We start from the raw sequence: 24,363 nt of genomic DNA, 5'->3' as shown, positions 1-24,363 counted from the left end.
ATTTGAATAGTGTGCTGTAATTTTGGGGGGAAACTTAGGCATGAAAGTGCCCCATGAGGACAGAGACGTATCCTAATTTAAAAAACAAACTAATAAACAAAGAACTCTGAGCAAAAAGTGCTGATGCAGTCGTCCATCTCTTACACCCCTGTGAACCAATCTGACGGCAGGCTTGGTAGCCACATGCACTCAGGTCCATCAGCCTCACTGGGTTGCCTTCTGGGTTTATACCTTATCAGGGTTGCCCATTAAGTTTTCAAAAAAGTGGGTGATTTACAGTATTTACCAGCAATGCACAGATCCGATACATCCGGATTAGTGGATGAAGCTTCGGCCACAATGTGAGCGATCTGCATTAAATGCAGTTTCTTTGTCTTTGTCACATAGTTTCAGCAGATGCCCAGAGATGAGGTATCTGTATGAGTATCATACAGACCACTGAATCCGTATCCTAGTATTTGCTCACGAGGGTTCAGTGTCAAGGGCGGAACCCATTCCTCTGTTTTGAAAATATATATTTCTAACGTGCTTATTAATGCATGTACTTTAACACACTGAACATTCCTGTTTAGTGGTGGTTCTGGATGAGACAAGGAATCTTGTGGTAAGTGTTTATAATGTGACGGAGACTTATAATAGACTTATAATATGTACACAAACACATTATACATATTAACACAATATTGTGTCCTGGTATAAGAGTTTTAGCTCTTTAAAGGTTTTCTTTCGAGTTATTAGGTTCATTTTATTCTGACTAGTATAGTGACCAACTCAAATAAAGTACCACTGCACGTGAAATGTATTTGGGCACAATTTAGCCTTAAACCTATTTGTAAACCCTGTCTGACATTCTGTTATTTTATTCTCCCATGAAATAAAGTGATGAAACAAATCACATGTCTAATTTGTCTGCAATATTGAATTTATAGTGACCTTATTCATTGTATTGTTTTACTGTCTCATGTTCCTAGGGACTGGTGCCTCTGCAGTGATGGGCTATTTCTAGTTCTTTATAGCAGAGGAAACCCTACAAGACACAATGCACACCAGCTTTTCTGGAGCCCGTCTATGGCCGACATTGTGCCATTGTGCCAGTTTTTCTGGTCCTTTGTGTTTTATTTACAACATTGTCTCTCTTTCTCATCCTACATTACCCAGATCCGCCGAGAGTCGGCCCCGCTTTCATTGGCCTGTCTCCACTTTCCCTCTCAGCCATCGCAGTCTGGTGGGATCTGCGCACAAAGAGCGCGTAGCCAATCACACACACCCTCTGATGCATCTCGGCCAATAGCCGCGACTGTCTCATTTACATAGGGACGGGAAGAGCCAATCGGGAGTCAGCACAGGAGAGGATTCTGACCCCTCTATCCAATGGCTGTGGAAGGTATAGAGTTTTGGGGAGTGCATATAATCAACATATTATCGAAGGTGCTTAGATATTGATCCTGTATTTCGAGGTAGTTCAAATTCGTCTCTCTTGGACCTCCGGGGCTGACCTTAATTTTTCCGTGCTTGGTGGAGAATAATTCACTGGTAAAATGCCGAAGAGAAAGGTGAGTGTCGTTTGTGCCATCAGGCTCACTTCACTGTAGTTTTTCTGCTCTTGCATTTGAGGAAAATAGCGGTGCGCGATTACTGTGTCGACGTCGAGGCAGGTGAGGTGATTCCAAAGTTTGAGGAAGCGTCTTTTCAAACGCAACCTTTCATGGGTATTTAACGCGTCTTTGCGTGTAGATTAGATATTTCTACAATGATATCTTTTCTATTTACACTATTAATATCCCTGTGGCCATCTCAATGGCCGTTCTTGTGGTCGTGTTATTTGCCACTTCCCTGTCCACTGTGCGCACTGGTGAATGTCAGACGGACCCGCCGGATGGATGGATGCGTAAATCCCGTAGGAGACGTGCGTGATGATAATTCCTCTAGGCGCGTTTCGCGCATGTATGAGACATATCGAATAATGTGTAATCTAACAGTGAAAAATAGATCCCCACCTCCCTGTCTCAATTTGGTTCCCCGATGAGGGTGAACGGTAGCCGCCAAGCCGAGTGAACAAACCCATATCCAGATGGAGAGAGAGAAAAAAAAAGACAGAAGGGATCAGAGACAATTGCCGCCGTGTTAAAAAAAGGCCGTGACATTATCTAAACAGCATTGCACGACGAGCTCTGGTGCATTGTATCAGTGCATACATGGAAATGGGCTTTTCTACCATCCAAAAAAGCCATTGTCTGCGCAGATTTCGCCTTTGAGGACAGAGAATGGGAGGCCTCTAGGGGCGGAGGTCGCCCATATGCAAATGATGCGCTTGCCAACCTGCAGGCTAAACCAACATTTTTTCTTTCATGATGGGGGTGGGCTCTCCTGTACACTACCCTTACCTGCCTGCAGCCCGAAGAACATGTTCATCATATGATCATCCAAATGTAGCCTGACAGCCCTCAGGGTGTGTCATCAGTCATAACCGCGTGTAAATGAATCCATGTTTATATTCCATTATTCCAGGGGGGAGCTTGGCATGTAAACAGGCTGCCTCCATTAAAATGGTAATCACCAGAGAGATCATATGTCATCATCGCATAACATAAAATTGCAGTTGGTGCGGGGGTATCTCTAAACAATTTCGCATTAAAATGATGATTTTTATTACATCATTATCTATTGGTTATATTATTAAGCAAAATACAAAATTATAAATCGATCCATAAAATACAATAATTACAATTTAATTATTTATTATTTGTTATTACTGTTTTAAAATTCTTAATATATGAATAAAATATTCTAATAGGCCACCTGACCATATGTTAGTAAATCAGTATGCTACCAGAAGCATAAGAAAGAACTTATTGTGTTGTCTGTTATGCTGATAATTGTTTTGTTAATTTGTATGATTTTATTAAAAGCACAGGACTTTGTAACTAAGTTTTGTGTTATAAAAAGTGTAAGTTTAGTGTTTGGCACAGGGCTGATCATCAATAAATCTGCCAGTTATTTTCATGATGAAAATGCAAAAATATCCCATCACTGTATCCTAAAGCCCAAGCTGATGTCTTCATTTTGTTCCACCAATAGTCCATTGCTCTAAGATATACAATTTACTGTCATAAAAGAAAAAGAAAACCGCACATATTCTCAACAGAGAAAGTGGAGCCTGTGAAGTTCTGTGAAGAATTTTTTGATTTTGATAAAATTATTTAAACTTTTTGATTTGATTATCAAAACAGTTGCAGATTAATTTTCTGTTGAAAACTGATTAATTGACCAACTGTTTAACATACACATTTTATTGTATTATTAGTAGCCTAAGTGGCATTTCTGTTCAAGAGACAAGGAGTTGATCTATAGAAAAGGGAACCTCAAACACTTTTTATGTCAGTGTATAACCTTAATACCTTTTTCCAAAGCTATATTTTTTATTATTAATATTATTATAATTATTACCTGTCCTGGCTGCCTATGTTACTCCACAGAAAGGATAAGATACATATGCACAACTGAACAGAGTAAACTCTTTGAACCAAATCTAATGTAAATTTTTATAAATTAGGAATTAAAACGTATTGATGATGGCTGATGAAAACACCCAGGAAACAATATTCTGAATAGCAAAAATTCTCAACTTTAGAGGGCTTATATGTCATATCAGTGGGTTGGTGGGGGGCTGCCCTTTGCATGTGCACCTTCACTTACTCTGCTGACAGTCTCTCCATTCTTTGCTGCATTCCCTACAGTCTCCAGAGGGTCCCGAGGGCAAGGAGACCTCCAAAGTCACAAAGCAAGAGGTAATTATTTCAGTTGTGTTTGTGTGCTGTGTGTGGGATTGCAGATGTGTGTTTGCGTGCTGTGTATTTTTATTTTTTTTGTACTGAGAGAGAGTTTGTGTGAGTGACACAATAGACACAAGAAAGGTTAATGATTAGGACACTTGTAGCAGTCACCAAGCAGATCAGCTCAAGATCAGCCCGCAAAGGTACAACTGATATCTGCCTGTCTCTCTCTCTGTCACTGTCTCTCTCTCTCTCACTCTCTCTCTCTCTCTCTCTCTCATTGATCATCCTTTGCTCCGGTAGCCCACCAGAAGGTCAGAGAGATTGTCAGCGGTAAGTTTCGTTCTCCCCTCCCTGTCTTCACCTCTGTCACTGTCCTCTTCTTCCTCTCGCTGCCTTCCCGTCATCCCGCCTCAGTCTTGTGGGATAGTAAATGTGAAATCACCAAGGCTCAGAGTGAAGTCCTCGCCCAGTTTATGGATTTGATCAAGGCAATTTACAAATTCCATAAACATGATCCTTGAGGATTGCGCCTGGCTTGGTGTGCATGTTTTTTTCTCTGTTGTCTTTATCCATTCTCAGTCTGGTCTGTTAAAACACCTTGTTAATGTGTAGGGCTGCATGATTAAAAGGTTGCATATTTCATTTGAATATTCCAACAGTAAATGAGTGTAGAAAATCATCAGTAACAATAAAGCATTTTTCTTACTTGGGTCCCCTGCTATACTTGTTATACATGCTTAACCAAAACTACAGTATTCATGGAAAATGTCCAATTTGCATTCAGAATGCTCAAACTGTTCCCCGAATCCCAGTAAAAGTACTTACAGATATACATACAGATAATAATCATGCTAATATTACCTAGCAAATGTATAATTTTGATGTGATCATGCAGTTCTACCGTACAGGCCATGTGTTTTTATCTGTGTTGTACTTTGCATGTTGAACCCGTCTGCATTGAGTCTCTGCATGTGTTTGTACATTTGCATGTGCACTTTAAAGGACAACTTTTACATTTGAAGAAATATGCTTATTCTCTTACTTGCTTTGAGACTTTGATGAGAAGATCGATGCCACACTTATGTCTGTAGGCTAGATATGACGCCATCAGCTAGCAGCCAGTTAGCTGAGCTTAAAAAGACTGGAAACAGGTATTATTGTGCAATGGTTAAAAAAGAACAACAACGTTTTACAGGGGGTGGGGTGTTATGTGCTGGACTATTTTTTGGTCAGGTGACCTGTGGAGACTCTAGGAAGTCACTGTGCTAGCTGTTTCCCCCTGTTTCCAGTTTTGATGCTAAGCTAAGCTAACCATAGATCCCAAAATTCAAAATGTTAACCTGTTCCTTTAAGCTTTTGATGTGACACTTTTCAACAGTTAATCTTTGCAAGTTTTCTGAGTTGATATTTCATTTGGTGGTCAGTTTATTTAATAAGATGTCTTTTTTTAAGCAGTAAACCAGCACTGCCATGTTGTTTATAGGCTACAATTTAGACTGCTTGGCAAAAAGTATAGTTCTTTCTTTTCCAAAGTCTTTCCTACATCCAACACTTCCCCCAGTGTAAGAATTTAGAGAATTTCTTTAGTCTTTCATTTATCGCCTCATGTTAGTGTTTTCTAAAGCAAAACAGAGATATTCTGAGTAAGAATCACATGATTTAAATTTGTCACAGCAGTGTTTCTGTAGCTCGTGGCTTCAGGGTAATGTGGTCCACAGTCAGCAGTCTGGAAAGCAAACCTGCTCTAGACTGAGTGGCCACAGTTTTAACTCCCATCTGATATAGTCATTGTGCCGTGGTCTGAGGTCAGTTCCCTTTGAGAAGAGGCAGATATTTAAAACGACTTAGCACAGGAATATTGTCAGAGCCCATTGCTCAGTACTAGATGAATATTAATATTTACAGTGAGAGCTAGTGCAGACATTCCAAGCCTCCATATGTTCTGTATTAGTCCTAATGAATTTTCAAAGCAGCTCTTGTGGCTAAAGCATTAGTAAATTAAACAGTACAGAAATGGCTCTGTAAGTGTAGTGAGGAGGGGGAACTAAAGATGAACTAATATTTCTCCAAAAACGATGCACTGTGTTGGCCAGTCCTAAGTGACATCTGCCTAATTTGCAGAAGCCTGCTCCACCCAAGGCTGAGGCCAAGCCCAAGAAGGCCATCGTCAAGGTAAAGTACACACACACACATACACGCAACTACGCCTAGAATCATTTATTTCTATCCCCACAAATTTGCAACAGTCTCAGGCACTCTGTTGCCCCTCACTACTAGTTTGTGCATGGCCAAGGCCGCTGGATGTGGAAAACACAAAAAACACACACACACAGACCTCTTTACATGCAAACATACTTTGCACCTACAGTATTCAGGGTTTAGTATTTGGCCAAAAATCCAGAATTAATTTGAATCTATTTGAAATATTGAAGGTAAAATAAAAGCATAATTTTGCAGCAAAACCATTCTTTCTGATTTATTATAAGTTTGACGAACTGTGGGTGACCTGCAGCATGATCAACATGTATGTCTTCCCTTTCTATTATGAGAGTCATATGGCAAATGGTGTTATTTTGCAGAAGGAGATAGAAGAGGGGGGGAAAGTATGTTTCAGACTGTTAAAATCCAGTTTGAGATCAGTTTCACTGGATACGCTCTTTTTTAAAAGATTATATTTGGTGAAACTTAGCAAAAAAAATAGTACAGCTGAAGAAAAACAGGAAATGCGGGAGAGCATGCAGCAAAAGAGCCATGCGTCAGATTCAAACCTGGGTCGCTGCGTTAAGGACCCTGGTATATGGTGTGTGTGCTCTACTGAGTGAGCTAACCGACAGCCCTGAAATTGGCTGTCATGTAATTTTTATGCAGTTGTGTGTTCTTCTTTCTTCCGTTCAGAAGGTGGCAGATGATAAGGGGGCGAAGGCAAAGAAAGGTGGCGCTAAGGGGAGGAAGGACGACGGCCCTGCCCAGAATGGAGAGACCAAGACCAATGAGGTATGAGAAGGGAAATTTGAAAAAAGAAAAACTTGATGAAAGAAGAAAATGCACATTCAGAGACAGACAAGGAAATAATGATTTTCATTCTCCTTATTTTGTCAATTTGTGTATAAACGTGAACACACAAATACACATCTCTTCCCACTCACACATGTGCATGCTGACACACACATACACACACACACACACACACACACACACACACACACAGATCTATGTGTCTCGTCCGTCTGTCAGTGTGTCTTCCATCAGAAGTACGGCTCCCTCCTTGATGTCAGTGAGAGGGCAGAGTGAGACAGTCAGAGTTAAGGGTACGGTCGAGTGTTGCTAATCAATCTTTGGAGTGTGTGTTTAGACTCTAACATATTAAGTATACAGAAATTGTATGCTAATTTAGCAAACATTTACCCAGTGTGCTTTGGGGTGCTGTGGCATGTTTGAGAGAGAGAATGAGTGAAGTGTGAAGAAGTGGGGATGTCGGGCATTTTGGTTTCTGTGTGCAGTGAAGTGGGCCAAGGACAGCTTTCTTACTCACGAGCAGGAGGGTTCGCTTCCTACACAGAGGTGATTGGTTCTGTGTTCATACACAGATGTTCACTCCAGTGAGGTCACGCCATCCGGATTTGGTTCCCTTGTTGAGTCAGTGTTGATTCCTGCAGATACTAGAGTTTTCAGTGAGGAGCTTTTCAGAGCAATTTAGTAAAAGAGCAACAACAAAAAAAGTAGCTATTGAGGTAAAAATATCAGTATTTTGAGTTGCAGAATTTTAGAGAGCTTTGCAAAATATTTCAATAATGTGAACACGAACATGATTTTTAGCAGAGAAACATTCACCAATAATCATTTGAGCTAGGAGCTTGAAACTGGACCAATCATCAAGTTGTATTGAGTGGACACATTTTACCTCTCGAACATGAACACCCCCGCCTCACCTTTGCTCTGCGTTGGGATTGGGCTCCTGCAGTTTGTAACACACAGGCTGTGTTCGGAATTGCGTACTAATGTACTATTCATATTAAGTATGACGTCAAATTGAGTATGTTGTGTATTCCAACTGCATAGTATGTGGATTTTGTGTATGTGAAAAATGCCTGGATGTTTACTAGATTAGCAAGAGTATGCAATGTGAGCTTACTGCACATACTCAACCACCCCAAAATAATGTATTGTGTCACTTCAGAATGTCCAATGACAGGCTGCAAGTCTTTTATTTTATTTTTACAATTTTTGTATGCTATTTCATTACTATATTCACTTTTTGAGGCGAGAAATCAACTGTGCAGATCACTGCAGCCAAGGCATGAGACAACTTCAGTAATATTTCTGCTGTATCATATTTATTCTGTTTAGTTAAGCGCTGCTTTAGGTAAACTTTACAAGATAACGTACTTAGCCAGACACAAATGCTAAGATGGCAAAATGCTATTCCATCCTCCTCATCCTGGCTCTTCTCACTTGCACTTCCACAGAGCTCAGTGTAAAGAGTTATCATGGGAACTGCTTTCTACTGACACATTTTCTTAAATTTCAGAGTTACAAATCTTAAAAGCGAAACTGTCTGCCACCGTAAGCAGACGTCTATATTCCGGATATGAAACGGTTTCCTCAGCAAAATAATTATGATAACTCAGGTAACCTGCCTCTTGGTAGAAGCCCCACGTTTTCAAAGTCTAAAAAACACAGCAGCTCATCTGTAAATATTACATTTTAACCTAAACTCTTCTCTTAATAGATTTAAGAAAGAAAATAGGCCAAAGCAATTCTGAGTCATACTTTAAATAAATTAAAACATTTGGGCAAAATGTGCTCATTCGCTTTCTTGCTGAGAGTTAGATGAGAAGATCGATACGACTTTCATGGCTGTCCGCTACATGTGAAGCTAGAGTCAGGAGCTAACTTAGCATAAAGACTGGAAACAGGGGTGGGCAAGCCATTTTTGTATGCATTAAACAAGATCTAATTTGTTGTCAGCTGCTGTTTTTTGTTACTTGAGTCTTGTTCCATGGTGCAGGTTTACCAAGTTAGTTACTTATGAGATACTAAGCACAGGCCGATGCAAAAATATTCTCATGTTGATGTTTCAGTAAAGGAGACCGCCTTTCATCTCTCAGCTGGATATGGCTGATTTAGTTACTAAGCCCACTGAAGACTTGCCTGCTGAGCCGTGGCAGACCAAAACAAAAGTTGTGGGTTGCTCTTTGAGGATATTGATGGATAACACCTGCATCTTTGTATAACTCTTCCCCCTCTTCTCACCTCCAGGTAACTGAAGCAGCGGAGGAGGCGACTGAGGAGAAGGCGTAAGGACACGGATGCGTCCACCGACTCGTCCCTTCTGACTCCATGGCAGCAAAGCATCTTTTTTTACTGACGATTTTTGTACCATGCTGAATTTTTTTTAGACTTGTGATAGTAGAGACGGACAACCAGCAGCCCCATCCCATACGTTCACACTCCTTTCAGCTCCTCCACCTGCCGTATGTTTTTGCTCGATTCTCCTCCCTCCTCCATTCTGTATCACTACACGCCTCAGAAACCGAAAGACAGAATGAAGCGTTTTTATCAGGCTGCTGCAGATGTTCTTCATCTTGCCTGAAGGGGGCTGTAAACTCGACTGTTATGAGCTGTAAAGCAGCTCTGTCTATATCTGTAGTTTCTACAAAAGATGATCATTCATATTGGCACTCTTGAATTTTTCCCCCCTGATGGTTAAAGTGAGGATTTGTGGATGTGTAACAGCAGTTTGAGCAGAGCTACAAGAAACCAGGTTCACAGTCGCCATGGAGAACATCTGCAGCTTTTTAAAAGTCATCACAATCAGTCAAGTTTAGAATCATTACCAATGTGTTTCACATAGCTCCTTTTGTATGTCTGTGCTGGAGTGAATGTGTTTGTGGGCCTCTCTGTTTAACTTAGTTCACTTTGTTTGTCCCCCCCCCCCCCCCCCCCCCGAACGCCTTGTCCTGCAGCAGAGTGACATAGCAATAATGAGTGGTGCTTCTGTTCTAGACAGCTCTATTGGCTTTGGACCCTCTGGACTTCTCTGAGTTTCATCCTGTTGGGAGAATATTTTGAAATAAAAGAAAAAGTTGATGTCACGTGGGACTTTCTCTGTTTTTCTGTGTCTCTTCTGTTATTGCTGTATGAAGACTACTGTGTGCAGAGATGTGTAAATAGTGCATTGCATTGTTTATTTTCTCTAGTTGGACAGCAATGCCATCTTTTTGTTACAACCACTAGCATACTGTAAGTGTATGCCCTCACCTATGCTGGTTTTTGCATGGAAAACTCAGGTAATCTCTGTAAAGCTTTATGAGACAACACATGCATGCATGCCGCTTGTGTTCGAGAGCTCTTTTTCATGTTTAGAGTTACTTTTTAAACCAACACAAAGCCATTGCTGTGTGCCGGTATATCTGTGTGTGTATGTGTGAGGTCGCCAGGGGCACGTGGCCGTGTTAAATACAACTGCTGTGTCAGGAAGTGAAAGGTCAGCATTTGCCCGAGTGGTGGGACTGATTAAACCATACGGCCTCCTCATTGGGGTACAAGCCGTCATTCACGCTCCTGGACCAATGATGTGGACCAGTTTGCTTTTTTTAACATGTGGAGGTGTGGAGTGATGATGTCTGAATACCACAGATACTGGAGAGGCCAATTAAAATGTATTATCAGGGGCCTCGGTCAACAATATGATGCCTCTTTCACTCAGATGTAAAAGCAGTTGGAATGTGTGTAACAGTGGTGATTATATAAAAATTATTCTTGTTTTTCTAAGTGCAAAATCCTCCTCTAGGATGATATGATTTTTTAATACATACACCAAATGGAAAAAAATGGAATCTAGAGTAAAGATGTACAAGTACCCAAGTGATGGTTAAAGTCTCTGCAATTCATGTGTACACCACAGCAATATCAATTAAAGATATACAGAAGATGTCAGCTTCCTGTATTCACATGTTACAGAGGGAAAGACTGAAATAAAATAAAATCAACTCTTGTGTATTACATTATCACAAGTCATGGCAAAATCCTTAGGAGGACGATTGGTAAAAGGTGTGGATTTATTTGGTTTCAAAATAATAGAAAATGCATTTGTAGAAGTTATAGAATCTTTGGGTCTATCATAAACAAACACACTGGTGGCTATTTACTGATAGACTGTGCCATTTCAAGCAAGCTCAGCACAGGCCAGTGGAGTTTTTGTGTGGTCACTACTAATCAGAGAATTTCGTATTTATGTTACAGATGAAATGTGTAACTGATCACTTTTCTCTCACTATTCATAACCTTTGACTCCTCTGTGGCCCCGTGCACAAATAAGTGCCACAGAGTGAGGTTGCCTCCTTGTGGCCGTGTCAGCCAGCACAATAACAACACTTGAGGGGTCAGGGTGAAAGGTTACATGGAAGTGACTGACAAGGCCTAAAGATTCAAACCTGGCCTCACTCCACGTCACAATGGTCTTCCAATCCATAAAGCCTGTGAAGTGTGTCTTACAGATTGCAGGACGGTTAAAGAGACCATCCTTAAGGTGGTTGACACATCTGAGGTGGCACCAACTCCCTAATGGACGCAGGACTAATGTACAGCGGATGAACTTTCACTCTGAATTCCAAGCAACACTAGAGACGAGCATACAAAAACAATAGTCATAAACAAGCATCCCCTTATTATCATGGAGCCTGGATTTGATGGCAATTTTGTAAAAGTGTGTGTCAGTCAAGTACTTCGTATGATTACACCCCATCCAAACCCATGGGAGTAAATGACAAACTCAGCCTGACATGACATTAGCAAATTCGACACAGTTGACCCGACTCTCTCAGTGGAGAGTAAACAGACACATAATGAAAGGGCAGAAAAAGCCTACTGCTTCCTCCTGGAGTCGAGAATACATTTACCTATCTGACAGAACACTTTGTACACAAAAAAGGGTAGGTGGTGTAGCCCCTGGGTGCTCACATTCTCTGTATAATTCGTGCCTACAATAAATAACAGAGGCAGAGAATTAGTCAGTCATCTGTTCAAGTTTTTATATCATCAGAATCTTCCTTCCCAGCCATAAACGCGTCTGTTCCTTAGTGTCTCTGCCAGGGATGTAAGTGAGACATGTGCTACAGTATAAAAATAGGAGAGCGTTTTCTATACCACTGTCTATGAATTCTGAAACAACGCTATTCAATCAAAAGAAAGTCACATACAATGATAAAGTGCTAGAAATAATTCCTTATTTAGGTAGATTATGCCATACAAACACATGCACAGGGTTTTTACTGAGATGAACAGAAACAAAATATTTCTCACAGCGAATTTTAGGTAGTGGGTTCACATGATTAACAAACCAGAGCCTTGGAGTTACTTGGGAGGTGGTCTGTTTTGCAATTAAGAAAGTAGTCTTGAGTCATTTTCCAACAGAATGTGGGGAAACTGTGTCAATATTAATAATTAGTAGTAATTAATCACTTCTGCTTTCATTGATGTCCTACTTAAAATAAAATAAAGATTCATATTAAAAAAAATAGTTTCCCCTACAGGGGATCATTAATGGAACATCTTATCTTATCTAAAATGAAGTTCATAAGGTCAGTAAGAGACTGGGGGCTTGATTTTTGCTGGCCAACTGCTGTACAACACCTGTATTTAAAGATATAAAATACACCCTTACACAAAGCTAATTTAATTAGAGAAAATTACACCTTAGTGTTGTTCCCTTTTTCAAAACTTTCTAGTGAACCACAGAGGAAGTGTTCTGTCATGCAGTATGTTCTTGATAACCTTCCTTGATGATCTACCTTGCATTAAATGTCTCATTGCTATTAAATTCCTAAACTCACGAGGTTTCATTCATTAGGCTGCATTCCCCTTCTTCTCCAACCCTTCCCCCATTTTACTGCCTGCCAGTATTAGGAAGAGAAATGGACGACTTCCCCACCAAACGGCTCCCAGAGAGTGGGTGTGTTAGCTAGCCATCTTGTTACTCAATAACGACAGAGTAATTACAAGCGAGGCCAACGACAACACACAAATAACATAGCTATCTACAGTTTTTAATAAAACCTAGCTGAAACGCTTAGATGGCTGTAAAGCCCTCTGAAACACGGGAGCCATATTCTACATCCGCACCTACAAATACAAATAAAATATATAACAGGAAATACGTTGTATTAATCCGCAACAAACTTTGAACTATGGACATATAAGCCTGTAATTACTTAAACGTGATAAATGTAATTTAGCTACGAAGTAACAGCCATTCTGCAGCAATGTGTCCTCTCCTACAGCAGGCTGCCATTTCTACCTCCCCTCTACAGTGGCGTGTTTGAACCACACCACCTTTATTCTTCCGCAGAGGGCTTGCGCTTTTTCTTTTGAGGGGGAGGGGGATTTAAACAAACATGCCTCCACAACCGACCAACCGCCACTAAAATTCACCCCGAGGGCTTGTGAAGCTGTGGCTACCTCGGCGGTGGGATCTTTGGTCGGGAAAGACGGTGTTTTGCGGGGTAAAAACGTGCATCGCGCACTAACTGTCGCTTCGCGGAAGACTACTCGACGCAGCCGGGACTTTGTGTGAGCAGAGCTGAATGGAGGCAGCCTCTTCCTGGTGGATAAACAGTGACAGCTACAGGGCAGCCACCTAGACCCACTACACAGGCTGTGGCGCTGCCCTGGCAAACAACACCAAAATGGCTTCAGACAGTACACACATCGCGCAGTTGACTTCTGGTGAGTAAAGGAGATCGGAAAATATGTCATGGTTGTTGTAATATCCCCCCAATTTCCTCGGTGCCCTCTTCTAACGCAGCTCCCGTCCTCTTCTCCCCCTCCAACCATACCAGAACTGTACTTCCTAATAGCCCGATTTCTAGAAGCTGGACCGTGTCAAAAAGCAGCCGAGGTTGGTGTTTTTGCATTTTAGGATAATTTATAATATGTCCGAGATTGTCATGGGGTGTAATTTTGTATTTTTATCCTATTTTCAGACCCTGATAAGGGAGGTGGAGGAGAAGGAGGTAAGCAGTCAGCAATACGAGAGAGATGCTTCTCTCGGCACTGTACTTTGTGATGTTGCTTTTACTCTGATTTATCATTTACTATTTTAAAACATCGCTCGATACATTTATGAAATGGATGATAACAGTCGACACTATTTTTCCATCTCAGCTGCTACCCATAAGGCTGGACTGGACGGGACAGGAACACCCCGGGACATACGAAAATTTGGTAAGGGAGCCCTATAACTGAGGAAAAAGTTTTTAGAGAGCAAAATAAAAATTGAATTTCCCGCAATTTTTAAATCAGGTGGCAAAGAAAAAACTCTAAAGAACTCTGCAGGGCGAGCTGGCTGCAAGTTGGGGCCGTTGTGGGGCACCAAGGGACCGGGTCCCAGCCTCCTGTGCACCGCGGTGTGCGAGTTTGGTGCCATGCATGTCCAAAAGGTTTTAATAGTTGTTGGGAAAAATGTGTGTGAAATGTTGATACGTCATGAGTGTTGTGGTGTAGGAGCGCCAGGATCCGGAGGAGGGACTCCCTGCGCCACGAGCCAGAGAGAGATGGAGGCGCTCTTGTCCTGCAAAGAAGCATGATCTGTGTGCGCACGGGTTGAAAAACACACAGGGGGCAAGAGTTAGAAAACGGGACATTTTGAGGAGAATCTAAACAGTGTGTTCAGTAAATCTGGAGTCACGGCTCCTATTTGACAGGAGGTTTCTGCTGGGTTGTTGTGGAGTCATTTTGGAGAGCGTTTTTTTTTTTGAGAGTAGGGGATTGTGGTGCTAGCTCGGATGGAGCAGAAGAGGGAGATGAGTTTATGTGAAGATGCGAGGTAACGTTGAGCTGATATCTTCTAATCGCTCTATTAATTGGCGTGCTAATTGTCATGTAAACAAACAGGGCTCGCTTGGAAGAGCCGTTTACGCATGGGGGCGTGGAGAGAATTAATCATCGCTGTACATATTTTATTTATTTTCCAGTGTGCTGAAAGTGTGCGTCCCCACTTTTTTTTTCTATTGATGCTATTTTACGCGTTTTTATTTTAACATTAATATAAAAATAGTAACATGTGGCCTATTTAATCCGCAAGTGCCTACATTGTGGTGGATTTTTTCCTCCCCTCATACACACACAGATGAACATATCAGATCGCGTGAAGTGTAGAGTCGCCTGGAGGTAAATTTATACATTTAAGAAATTACTGACAGTCGCTCTGCCCGCCTGTGTGTGTGTGTGTGTTTTCTCTCTCTCTTCCTGCTTGGCTCACTCGGCTCTCCGTTCTTCCTCCTCCTCCTCCTCCTCCTCCTCCCATCCCCGGCCGTTCAGCCTGCCTCCCGTTGCATTGTGCATAATTTTCCTCGATTGAAAAATACTGCGGAGGGTTTTTAATTATTACACCAAATGGAAACAGAGTGTTCAGAGGCAGGAGCGCTGGTTCACGGTCGGATGTGTTTGTCGGCGGTTGTTGTGTGGGTTGATGTCTGGGGCTGCCACAGGAGAAGAAGAAAAGGGGGTTGGGCAACAATGAGGAATCAACGCAGACTTCAGTGATATTGTGATAATTAACGCTATTAATTGTGGTTAATTAATTAAGGCGTATTAATTAGATGCATAGTTATTTTAACTTTGAATAGGCTATACGATCGAGCAGGAAGCCAATATTCAAAAAATATAAACCTATATTCGAACAAAAATAGCAGCCTGTTATCATTATAACCACATTTACACCAATTTGCTAATTACAATTTTTACCTTTAAATGATGAGTGGATTTCAACAATGGCTGTGTAGTTGTTAGAACTGTAATGGATAGGGATTATGACTATGAAAAATATTTACTCATGTTCGAACAGTATATTGTTATGTAAGGTGATCACTGCACAGAGGGTCACTTGCAGTCAGGTGTATGGGGCCATGTGCTTTGTGGTGGTGCTGCTGTGACTGGGGCAGTGTTATCTATTAGCCTTAAGAACCAAGTCAAATGGAGCAAATTATTATCACACATCAGTCTGTTGGGGTGTGTGTGTGTGTGTGTGTGTGTGTGTGTGTGTTCATCATGGCTCTGTGTGTACCTGAGAGGGGATTGTGCGCTGATATGTGCTTAGAAATACTGATCACGTCTCTGAACCAGCAAGGATGTTGAAAGCAATTAAGGGGTCATTAATTGTGTGTGTGTGTGTGTGTGTGTGTGTGTGTCACAGGGACAATACATGTTAATGTCAGTGCTCAGATAAAGGAATGGAGAAAAGAAAAGGAATGTGAGTGGATTATTGTTGAATTTCAGGCTTATTTGACCCCGTTCAGATATTTAAATCAGAGGCATTGGAAAACAAAGCTGATTTGTCTGATTTAGAATTAAGAAATACATTTAAAAAAAATCCTGCATCCTGAAATAAACACAGGGCCACATGCTGCATATTTGATCTCTCTCATTCAGGCGTGTGTGTTTCTTCAGAGGTAGACCACGCAGGATTGTCTCCATGTGTCGGTTGAATCAGCCACACTGTGTTTACAACAGTGTGGCTTTCATTCTGCTTCGTGTTAATGTTGCATGCCACACCCCCCCTTCTCTGCTGCTTTTAGCCTACTATACTGCAAGGGAACTGTATCCATTTCCACTTAGAAGACAATCATTTTAATGTTCATTTTGCCATTTTTATCCTTTAAAAAAAAATTGTGATAGAAAGATTTAATAATTAATCAGCTTGTCAGGGTGCTGACAAATGCATTTGAAATGATGATTTTTCACAAGGTGAGTGAAGTGTGAATGTTACTCAAAAAGAAGGTCATCATTTTATTTTATTTTTTTCCTTTGCCTTACTAGTTTATTTCCATTGAAACCCTCAGGGAATAGTTGTTGATATCGTTTTTAAAAGGGCACCTTTTTATTTTTGAAATTCTCAGCAAACCCACAGTCATTTGGGGCAGTGACCTTGTTTTTCACTTCTCCTAATGCTGCTGAAAAAAGTTTTTTGTGTGTGTGTGCTTAAGAGTTTGAAACGAAATGGGCTCAAGCTAAAGAATTAACCTTTTTCTGTACAGTCGCTTGTAAATACTTAATTATTCCCTTTAATTTAATTAAGTATTGAAAATGTTAATTTTCACTGCAATAATGCGGTACCATGTTAATCCATACAGGGAGGTTTTCTTTACCTTTTCACTTGTGTCAGAGTCAGTGCAGGCTGAGCAACAAAAATGTAAAGCTTGTTCAGGTTTGATGTCTCGACACATCAGCTTTTGCCAACAAAGTCACTTGAACACATTTCTTTCTGCTTCTTTTTTCAGTATACTACCCTGCTTCGCTCTGACTGGTATTTTGTCATTTACAAGTCTGAATGCAAGCTGAGCTAAGTGCGTGTGTGTTTGTGATCAGGTGAAGCTATACCGGCACATAAGTGCAGACCACCTGCTGCAGGTCTGCTCCAGAGTTTGTCCGCTGCTGGAGAGGGAGGTCCCTGCCAGCGTGCCTGGACTTACCAGCCTATTGGGGGCCGGCAGGCAGAATCTCCTCCGCACCAGCAAGAGTGAGTGGACAATGGTGGTGGTCAGTGTGCAAAATGAGCTACTTTAATGTACACATGTGCAAACACATCCAATCACGCAACTACTTTATTTCATCCCTGCAGGTGTGTTTAGACTAACAGACCTCATGTAAATACATTATTTCATGCGCTTATGCAAATATAACCACATGAATGCGGAACAGCTCACACAGACGATACATATGACAAACTGTATTATATTTCTTTATGCATCTTCCTCCAGGTTGCAAGCATGTTGTGTGGAAGGGCTCAGCACTGGCTGCGCTACACTGTGGTCGACCACCGGAGCCACCTATTATCTACGGGAGCCCACCAAATATTGGTAAAGAAAACACTTTAATTTTGCTAAATAAAAATTAACATTCAACCATTTTTTGGTCTCTGTTCGTGCTGTTGATATTCACTTTGGGAGTCAGATGATTCTCACATACTACACTGTATCTTTGCTTGCCAAAGTATTTACATTACTTTATTAATTTGCTTCAGAATCGAAGTAGTGGCCCATTTTCATGTTCATAAAAATAATTTATAAAATATATATGTATATAATTTATTAAATGTGTGGCTTTTCACTGATTTGTTGCTGATTTCTTCCCATGTAACAATGTCCTCACCGGTTTACCTTTTTCTTGCTATCCAGTCGAGACGAGCTTCGGCCGTCGACTCAACGGCTCCTACCGTCTCCGGCAGCTGGTGCCCACAGCTGTGTACCAGCACATGAAGATGCACAAGAGGATCCTGGGACACCTGTCGTCCGTGTACTGCGTCACCTTCGACAGGACGGGACGACGCATCTTCACGGTAAGGCTGCAGTCTTTGCGTGCTTGTGTGTGTGTGTGTGTGTGTGTGAGTGTGTGCTGGTGTTTAAGGAGCCTACTCAAAGTGATTTCAGTGACACTGTTGTGTGTCACTGTGTATTTGTTTAGGGCCACCTCTTGTGTGCTGTGTATGTGCCTGATTGTTACAAGTTGTCTTTTTGCTTACCAAGATGACCAAGCGTCTGTATTCCCTGTTGGAACAGCTCTGCTAGGAGGTAATTACTGTTTACCTTAATGCGGTGCGACGCTTTTACTGAATGAATCACAACTAGAGCTGAATTCTGCAGGGGAGCAAATTCACATGACTTTAGGAAAATAATTATATTTTTTAAAGAAGGGAAACAAGGGATTCCCATGGTCTCTCATAAGGAGGAAGTTGACCTTTGACCTCTGAATGCCACTTGTATACGGTACATGTGTTTTTCAAACTTCCTTTTCCATGTGGTTGGGTTAGAGATACAGCACGGGTAAAGTGTTAAATATTGAACGAACAATAATGTTGATTTAATGTTGCCGTCCTTCTGTTTGAATCCTTGAGTCAAACACTGCCTGCTGCTATACACCATTTTCAGCTTTCACTTCTTAAATCTCTAAAAATGGCTGGCTGCTGAGAGGGAGGGGGGAGGGCTAGATTGACTCTCCGTCTCTCTTTTCCTGTTATCTCTCTTTCCACCGTTCTTACAACCAGAGCACTTGCTCTCTCTTTCTCTCTCACACTCCCTCTTCCTTTTCCTCTCCCCTGTCCCTCATCCAGAGCTGCCCCTCCTTTGTTCCTTTCTCTCTCCCCCTCTTCTTGCCATTTCTCATCATAACTGGAGAAAATGTTTCCTCTGAGGCGCTGGCTAAGTGCCAGAATTAAAATTCGTTCTTAGTCTCCCTCACTCTCTCCTTCTCCCTTTTTTCCCTCTCCGCTTGTTTTTTCTCCTTGTCTCTCTCTTTTGGTCTCCTTTCATCACAAGATCATTTTTATTTATATATTTTCTTATTTTTGGATCTCTTCGTCTTTTACTCAGACTTCACTGCAGTGGCAGGCAGATGGATTGATTATGGATTATTTTATTTAGCCTAAACATTCACTGTGATCATTTGTGATCAATGAGCAAGCGCATGTATGTTGGTTAAACAAGTGATTGGCAAACAGCCATATTGATTTGCGTAATATAGCTTTAGAAATGGCTGCAGGCTCATTACCATGTCCATTGGGAAGGACAAATTAGACTCGCTAGCACGCATTGTTTGTCCCTGTGACGGCAGCTAACATAACTTCACATCTATAGCAACAAGGAAAGTTTGTGTCAAGTCTCTGGCTTTTCCAAACGGCGCACTGTTCAGGCCCGGCTCTCATTCGGGCATATCAGTTTTTTGTCCATCTTGCCACAGCCGTGATTTGTCCTTGAGCTTTTTTCTAAATCGCCATGGGAGCGCTTGCTGTTTTGATCAGTCCACATAAAATAGCAGCTCCAGTCAGACACTGTTCTGCTGGTGATAGAGCGAGTGATTATGATTTATTCAAAAGAGGGGGTTGGTGTTTCCATCTCACATTTCCTCTAAAATCTATGCTGATACTGATAGTGTGGTCTGTCTTATAAACTACTTAGCAGATATAACAGGATGGATGTTACTGCATGTTCTGTAACTAACCGACTGGAATCCACTCAGTCTGTCTGATATGCAAATGTAATGATCAGGTTAAGAAAATTGTGCAATCCCATTTTGTAAATGTACTTATAGTACCTTGTTTTTATCCTTAACCCTCCTCATTTACTGATGTGGCTCTGGTGTATTTATTCCTTTTCCACGAGTCACTTCTTTATTTCCAGAGTGTGCAAATCACAGAAACCAGCTCATTCTTTTTAAATAAAGATATTAGATCATGTCACACTGCGTTTTCTGCATCTTGAAACTTGTTACCTGTTGTTTTTTAAATTTATTTTGAGATCGTAATCAAAGCACAGATGGGTCTGGCACCATGTTGCATCACAAACACTTTAACTCCTTACAAGCTGGATCGCAGCCAGGAAGTCTCTTTCGTGTCCCTGTAGGCTGTTTCTATGTCTTGATTGAGGATCGTGTATTTTCAGTCCAGATTGAAGACTGTGTAGGAAGCTGCCTCTAGGCTACCCCATTTTGCATCACATTTTGTGTTCCTTTATCGGCTTGCGTTGTTTTTTTTACTTAATTTAACACAAGCACAGTAGATATGCTTCAAAGAGGGTTTCCCCTCTTTGCTAAAAAACCCTTTTTGTCAAAATGAGATGTCTTGTGACGTCTTAGTGAAGGCTCAGCCAATACTCAGTGCAGTTTCTCTACAGTTTGAGATTACTCTAATCTTCTTTGGTGCAGTTGTACTTTATTTCTGCTGCAGTGAGGAGTACTCACAGAGCAGGCCGGTCTATCTCACAGTGGTGTGAAAAATCTTAGTTCTGAACTGTCTAGGTAGTGAGTCAGTCAGTGTGTCTGTTTTGTCCTGTTCCTTGTGGTTAAAAGTCATGCCGAAGGATGTTCAGTATGCTAACTTGCACATTTTTAGCCCATTATTGTCAATAACCATATGAAGGTAATAATTAGAGCAAACATTAACATGGTTGCAGGAACCAGATTTCTCCAATAACTTAAATGTACACAATTTGTTTAATGTACAGATGTACTGAAGATTAGGCAAGCAATTGTCAGTAGTAAATGTACCTAATGTTTTTGCATTCATGAAAGTAAGTGTATTTAATTTTCCACCACTGACCAGTCTAATTTTGTCCATACTGTGACTTAGATGGCCTAAGATAATTCTGTGAATGTGTTCCCATGACAGCTGCAGTACTCGTGTATTTCCTTTACTGGTAATAATCAAGTTAGTAGCATGCACGTAAATGTACTGACAGCACTTGTAATGATCTAGTGTCTTGAAATGTTCATTGGCACTTTTTGACACACTTTTAGTCACTTCTATTTTTTGCATCGAAGAGCCACGTTCCCTCTTCTGTTTGTGCTGACAGTCTAAGGCAGCAGCGTGGCCAGATATATTTTAAAATCTTTTTGAACTTGACAAGTTTCATTTGTCTTAGTAGAAGTGCACACGCCACATCTCAAACTATACAAAACACGAGTCTTCACTCACGTTTGATAGCCATATTGGCGGCACTGCCTTTCTTTTCCAGGGCTCAGACGACTGCCTTGTGAAGATTTGGGGAACAGATGACGGGCGTCTGCTGGCGACGCTGCGCGGCCACGCCGCTGAGATTTCCGACATGGCCGTCAGCTATGAGAACACCATGATCGCTGCCGGGTCCTGTGACAAGACTATCAGAGTGTGGTGCTTACAGACCTGTGCCCCTTTGGCCGTCCTGGAAGGACATGCAGCCTCTATCACCTCATTGCAGGTACAGGCATGGTCAGGGTGTTTGGCCAGTTTGTAAGTATTTGTGGCACTATGGGTAAAGTGGGATTTACTCAAAATAAACTACAGTGCATATGTTCATTGGAACGTAATTCCAGATCAACGGTATGTCTCATTCATGGGTTTTGAATAGTTTAAAGACAGAAATGGAGGTCTGTTTCACAGAGGAGTAAGATATATCATGCTTTGGCTACACAGGCAATACTTTCTTGGAAGGATCAGTTCACTGCAGGTTTTGGTCTTTTCATGGAATTTGTCGACAATAAGAATACAGAACATTGCCAGCCTTATCCTGGAAAGTTTCAGGATTTATAGCGTGCAGTGTTTGAGCATACACAGTGTTTGAGAAGGCCTCTGTTACCTGTCTCAAATTTGTTTTTGAGCTCTTACTTATTTATTTTGTTTACATATTTATCTGTGTATCTGTATTTTAAGCTTGTATGCAAATCTCTCACCTCTCCCTATAATGTTATGGATGCTTTTTAAACTTATGCAAGCTTATGTTAATTGTCCTTGTGTTTTTTGCTATAGCAACGTCTTTTGATTGCTCTAATTGACCTCTAATTGGTTGCGTTGCAGTTTTCTCCTCTCTGTTGCGGCTCAAAGCGCTACCTGTCCTCCACCGGAGCTGACGGCACCATCTGCTTCTGGCAGTGGGATGCACGCACTCTAAAGTTTGGGTGAGAAACACAGACGGCGTTCACACAGTAGGCGCGGTCTCACCTGCGAGTGCCGTTCATACCTTTTACCTTGACATATTGACATTATACTTATTATGCATATTTGTGTTTGTTACATGGTGAAAATCATAGTTTACCGAGTTTTTATTGTGCTTGCTGTTCTTAAATTGTCTTGCCTCATGCAGAACATCCTTTAAGATGGTACTGATGTAAACTACACACAGATTTGGGATGAGTTATCACTTTTTTTTATGGCCACTGTCAGTTTTAACTTTCATTTGGTCGGTGGATAGGATTGACATTTTCTTCAGTGCTTCAGAAGTTGATTTTTACTGTTTTATACTGCGTGTGCTGAACCTATTTAAAAAATAGGTATGTACAAGTAACACAGTGTGTAAAGGAAGCTGAATTCAGCTACCACTCCCACCTGTCAAAGCTGTTCCATTGAAAACATGCAAACTAGTTCAGCGTGTTTCATTTGAAATGTCTGTCTGTGTTTGTCTGTCCAGTCAGAGGCCCAGTAAATTCACAGAGCGTTCCAGGCCTGGCGTCCAGATGATCTGCTCCTCCTTTAGCGCAGGTGGGCTTTGATTTTCACACATGGTTCGAGACCACGGGAGAAACAGCAACAGAGCTGAAACAATGTGCACAATCAGCCTCAGATTAACTGAAAATCTAGCACAACTGACAGCCGCACTCAAGTGGGCCTGCTGCTTCTCAGGAAATGTGGAATAAGTGTGCTTCACAGTCGTTGAGGGTTTATTTCTATTTTGAGATGTTATTGACCTCGAACATTTGATCATTTACTTTAAAGTTTCTTTTGCAGAGTTTGTACACTTTTGACCATTTGGGTTCACCACAGTTTGATCTTTAAAGTCTGTATTTTAAGTATGTTATTTTACATTATTTATGTTTTTTTTAAGTACTGGAATGTATGAATTGTGTTACTCTGACGCTGTATGTGTCTGTGTGTGTATCCAGGTGGTATGTTCCTGGCCACAGGAAGCACGGATCACATCATCAGGGTGTACTACTTCGGGTCAGGCCAACCAGAGAAGATCTCCGAGCTTGAGTCCCATACAGTGAGTCAACATGGTGCTTTAAAGTAACTCTCTGTATGACACAGTAAGATGCTTAAAATGGTACCGTTATATTGTTATATTGTTTCGACTTATGGATCAACAAGTTGAATTTAAGACTTGATTTATCTGTTTGGCTTGTTCATGATCTGTTTTCTATTTTTAGAAAAAAAAAAAAAAAGCGATTACATACAATAAAAATATATACATAAAATATTTAATGATTTGCACCAGTCAGCAGGTTGTTTCTGAAATATGTTGAGCGTAAAAGGTCATTCTTGACTTTTGGAACAGTAGTTTGACCAAAAACTAAAAATTTTTAACCTTAAATCAAGGTCCACTTTACTTGATTTTTCCAAAGCTTTGCATCTCATGGACATCCTCAGCAGATTTTTTCAGTTGTCATGGAGATTTTTGGTTTTCACAATTATCGCAATAAATTGATGATTTGGAAGGCTAGCAGAGGGAAAGCTTGCTACTCCTTGCGTTGTTTTGACTTTTCTCCTGTGTTTTTCTCACCTAGGACAAAGTTGACAGCATCCAATTTTCACATTGCAGTGACAGGTAGGTTTTGCACAGTTGGTGTGTGTCTGTGTGTCTGTGTGTGTGTGTGTGAGCTACATAATAGGTGTATTTAATTTTTGTGTGTGCACCGCTGTTTGTTTTTGTGGAACCTCTGGGTGTTATAATATGATTTGATGGTGTCAGCAGAAACACCAACTTTACTTGCTATCCGATACATACTCTAATACACTTCCTCTAGCACACACGCATAGCCACACGCATACACTTGCACATATCATGCACTCTCTGAGTTTTAAATTGTGTGTGTCTACGTGGAGTTTGCAGAAAAACAAGTTCAGCTGTAATTCCCTTGGGTTGCTGTAATCTCAGCAGTGAGGGAGGTAGAGTGTCTATGCAAAAAGGAGGGGTAGAGGAGATAGGGAAGGGGCGGAGGGGGAGTGCATACAATTAGTGTATCCTGATAAAAGCATTCAGTGTATTGCAAAAAGCTGAAATAGAAATCGAGCGCTACATTTACAGTGTAGCTGCGGCATGAATCTGTGTTCAAAGGTCTGTGTGTG

At 41.1% G+C, this 24,363-nt stretch overlaps 2 protein-coding genes across 7 annotated transcripts in view; both read left to right on the top strand.

Moving 5' to 3' along the window:
- The first annotated feature begins 1,356 nt into the window (after nt 1-1,356).
- Nucleotides 1,357-9,878, top strand: hmgn3 (high mobility group nucleosomal binding domain 3). Of its 6 annotated transcripts, none has more exons than XM_038727459.1 (6): nt 1,364-1,553; nt 3,738-3,788; nt 4,077-4,106; nt 5,898-5,948; nt 6,675-6,770; nt 6,985-9,029. In XM_038727459.1, the coding sequence occupies exons 1-6, from the start codon at nt 1,539-1,541 to the stop codon at nt 7,102-7,104; spliced, it is 363 nt and encodes a 120-aa protein (XP_038583387.1). In that variant the 5' UTR covers nt 1,364-1,538; the 3' UTR covers nt 7,105-9,029. The 6 variants fall into 6 exon arrangements, with proteins under 6 accessions (XP_038583390.1, XP_038583389.1, XP_038583387.1 ...); XM_038727458.1 differs by having other exon boundaries at nt 1,373-1,553; nt 6,672-6,770; XM_038727464.1 differs by lacking the exon at nt 6,985-9,029 and adding an exon at nt 9,036-9,878 and having other exon boundaries at nt 1,380-1,553.
- A 3,463-nt stretch (nt 9,879-13,341) lies between these two features.
- Nucleotides 13,342-24,363, top strand: part of LOC119909296 (pleckstrin homology domain interacting protein) — a 33,968-nt gene continuing 22,946 nt past the window's right edge. Inside the window, exons 1-12 of the mRNA XM_038727457.1 lie at nt 13,342-13,502; nt 13,616-13,674; nt 13,760-13,789; nt 13,941-14,000; nt 17,142-17,292; nt 17,534-17,632; nt 17,951-18,111; nt 21,281-21,502; nt 22,099-22,199; nt 22,709-22,779; nt 23,181-23,281; nt 23,802-23,842. Coding sequence (XP_038583385.1) covers nt 13,463-13,502; nt 13,616-13,674; nt 13,760-13,789; nt 13,941-14,000; nt 17,142-17,292; nt 17,534-17,632; nt 17,951-18,111; nt 21,281-21,502; nt 22,099-22,199; nt 22,709-22,779; nt 23,181-23,281; nt 23,802-23,842 — 1,136 coding nt within the window. The 5' untranslated portion in view covers nt 13,342-13,462. The remainder of the gene's footprint in view (nt 13,503-13,615; nt 13,675-13,759; nt 13,790-13,940; nt 14,001-17,141; nt 17,293-17,533; nt 17,633-17,950; nt 18,112-21,280; nt 21,503-22,098; nt 22,200-22,708; nt 22,780-23,180; nt 23,282-23,801; nt 23,843-24,363) is intronic.

This window comes from Micropterus salmoides, unplaced genomic scaffold, assembly GCF_014851395.1.
Source record: "Micropterus salmoides isolate LMB-PRFRI ecotype aquatic unplaced genomic scaffold, ASM1485139v1 Ms_hic_scaffold_18, whole genome shotgun sequence".
In the NCBI taxonomy this organism is placed as follows: Eukaryota; Metazoa; Chordata; class Actinopteri; order Centrarchiformes; family Centrarchidae; genus Micropterus; species Micropterus salmoides.
The sequence above is the reverse complement of the archived record's forward strand: the minus strand, read 5'-3'. Positions and strand labels throughout refer to the sequence as shown.

Excerpts from the sequence above, each read along its gene's own strand:
- hmgn3 (XM_038727458.1), top strand. Across the intron at positions 3,789-4,076 it reads CCAAAGTCACAAAGCAAGAG|CCCACCAGAAGGTCAGAGAG; the intron begins GTAATTATTTCA and ends TTGCTCCGGTAG. Across the intron at positions 5,949-6,671 it reads CCAAGAAGGCCATCGTCAAG|AAGGTGGCAGATGATAAGGG; the intron begins GTAAAGTACACA and ends TCTTCCGTTCAG.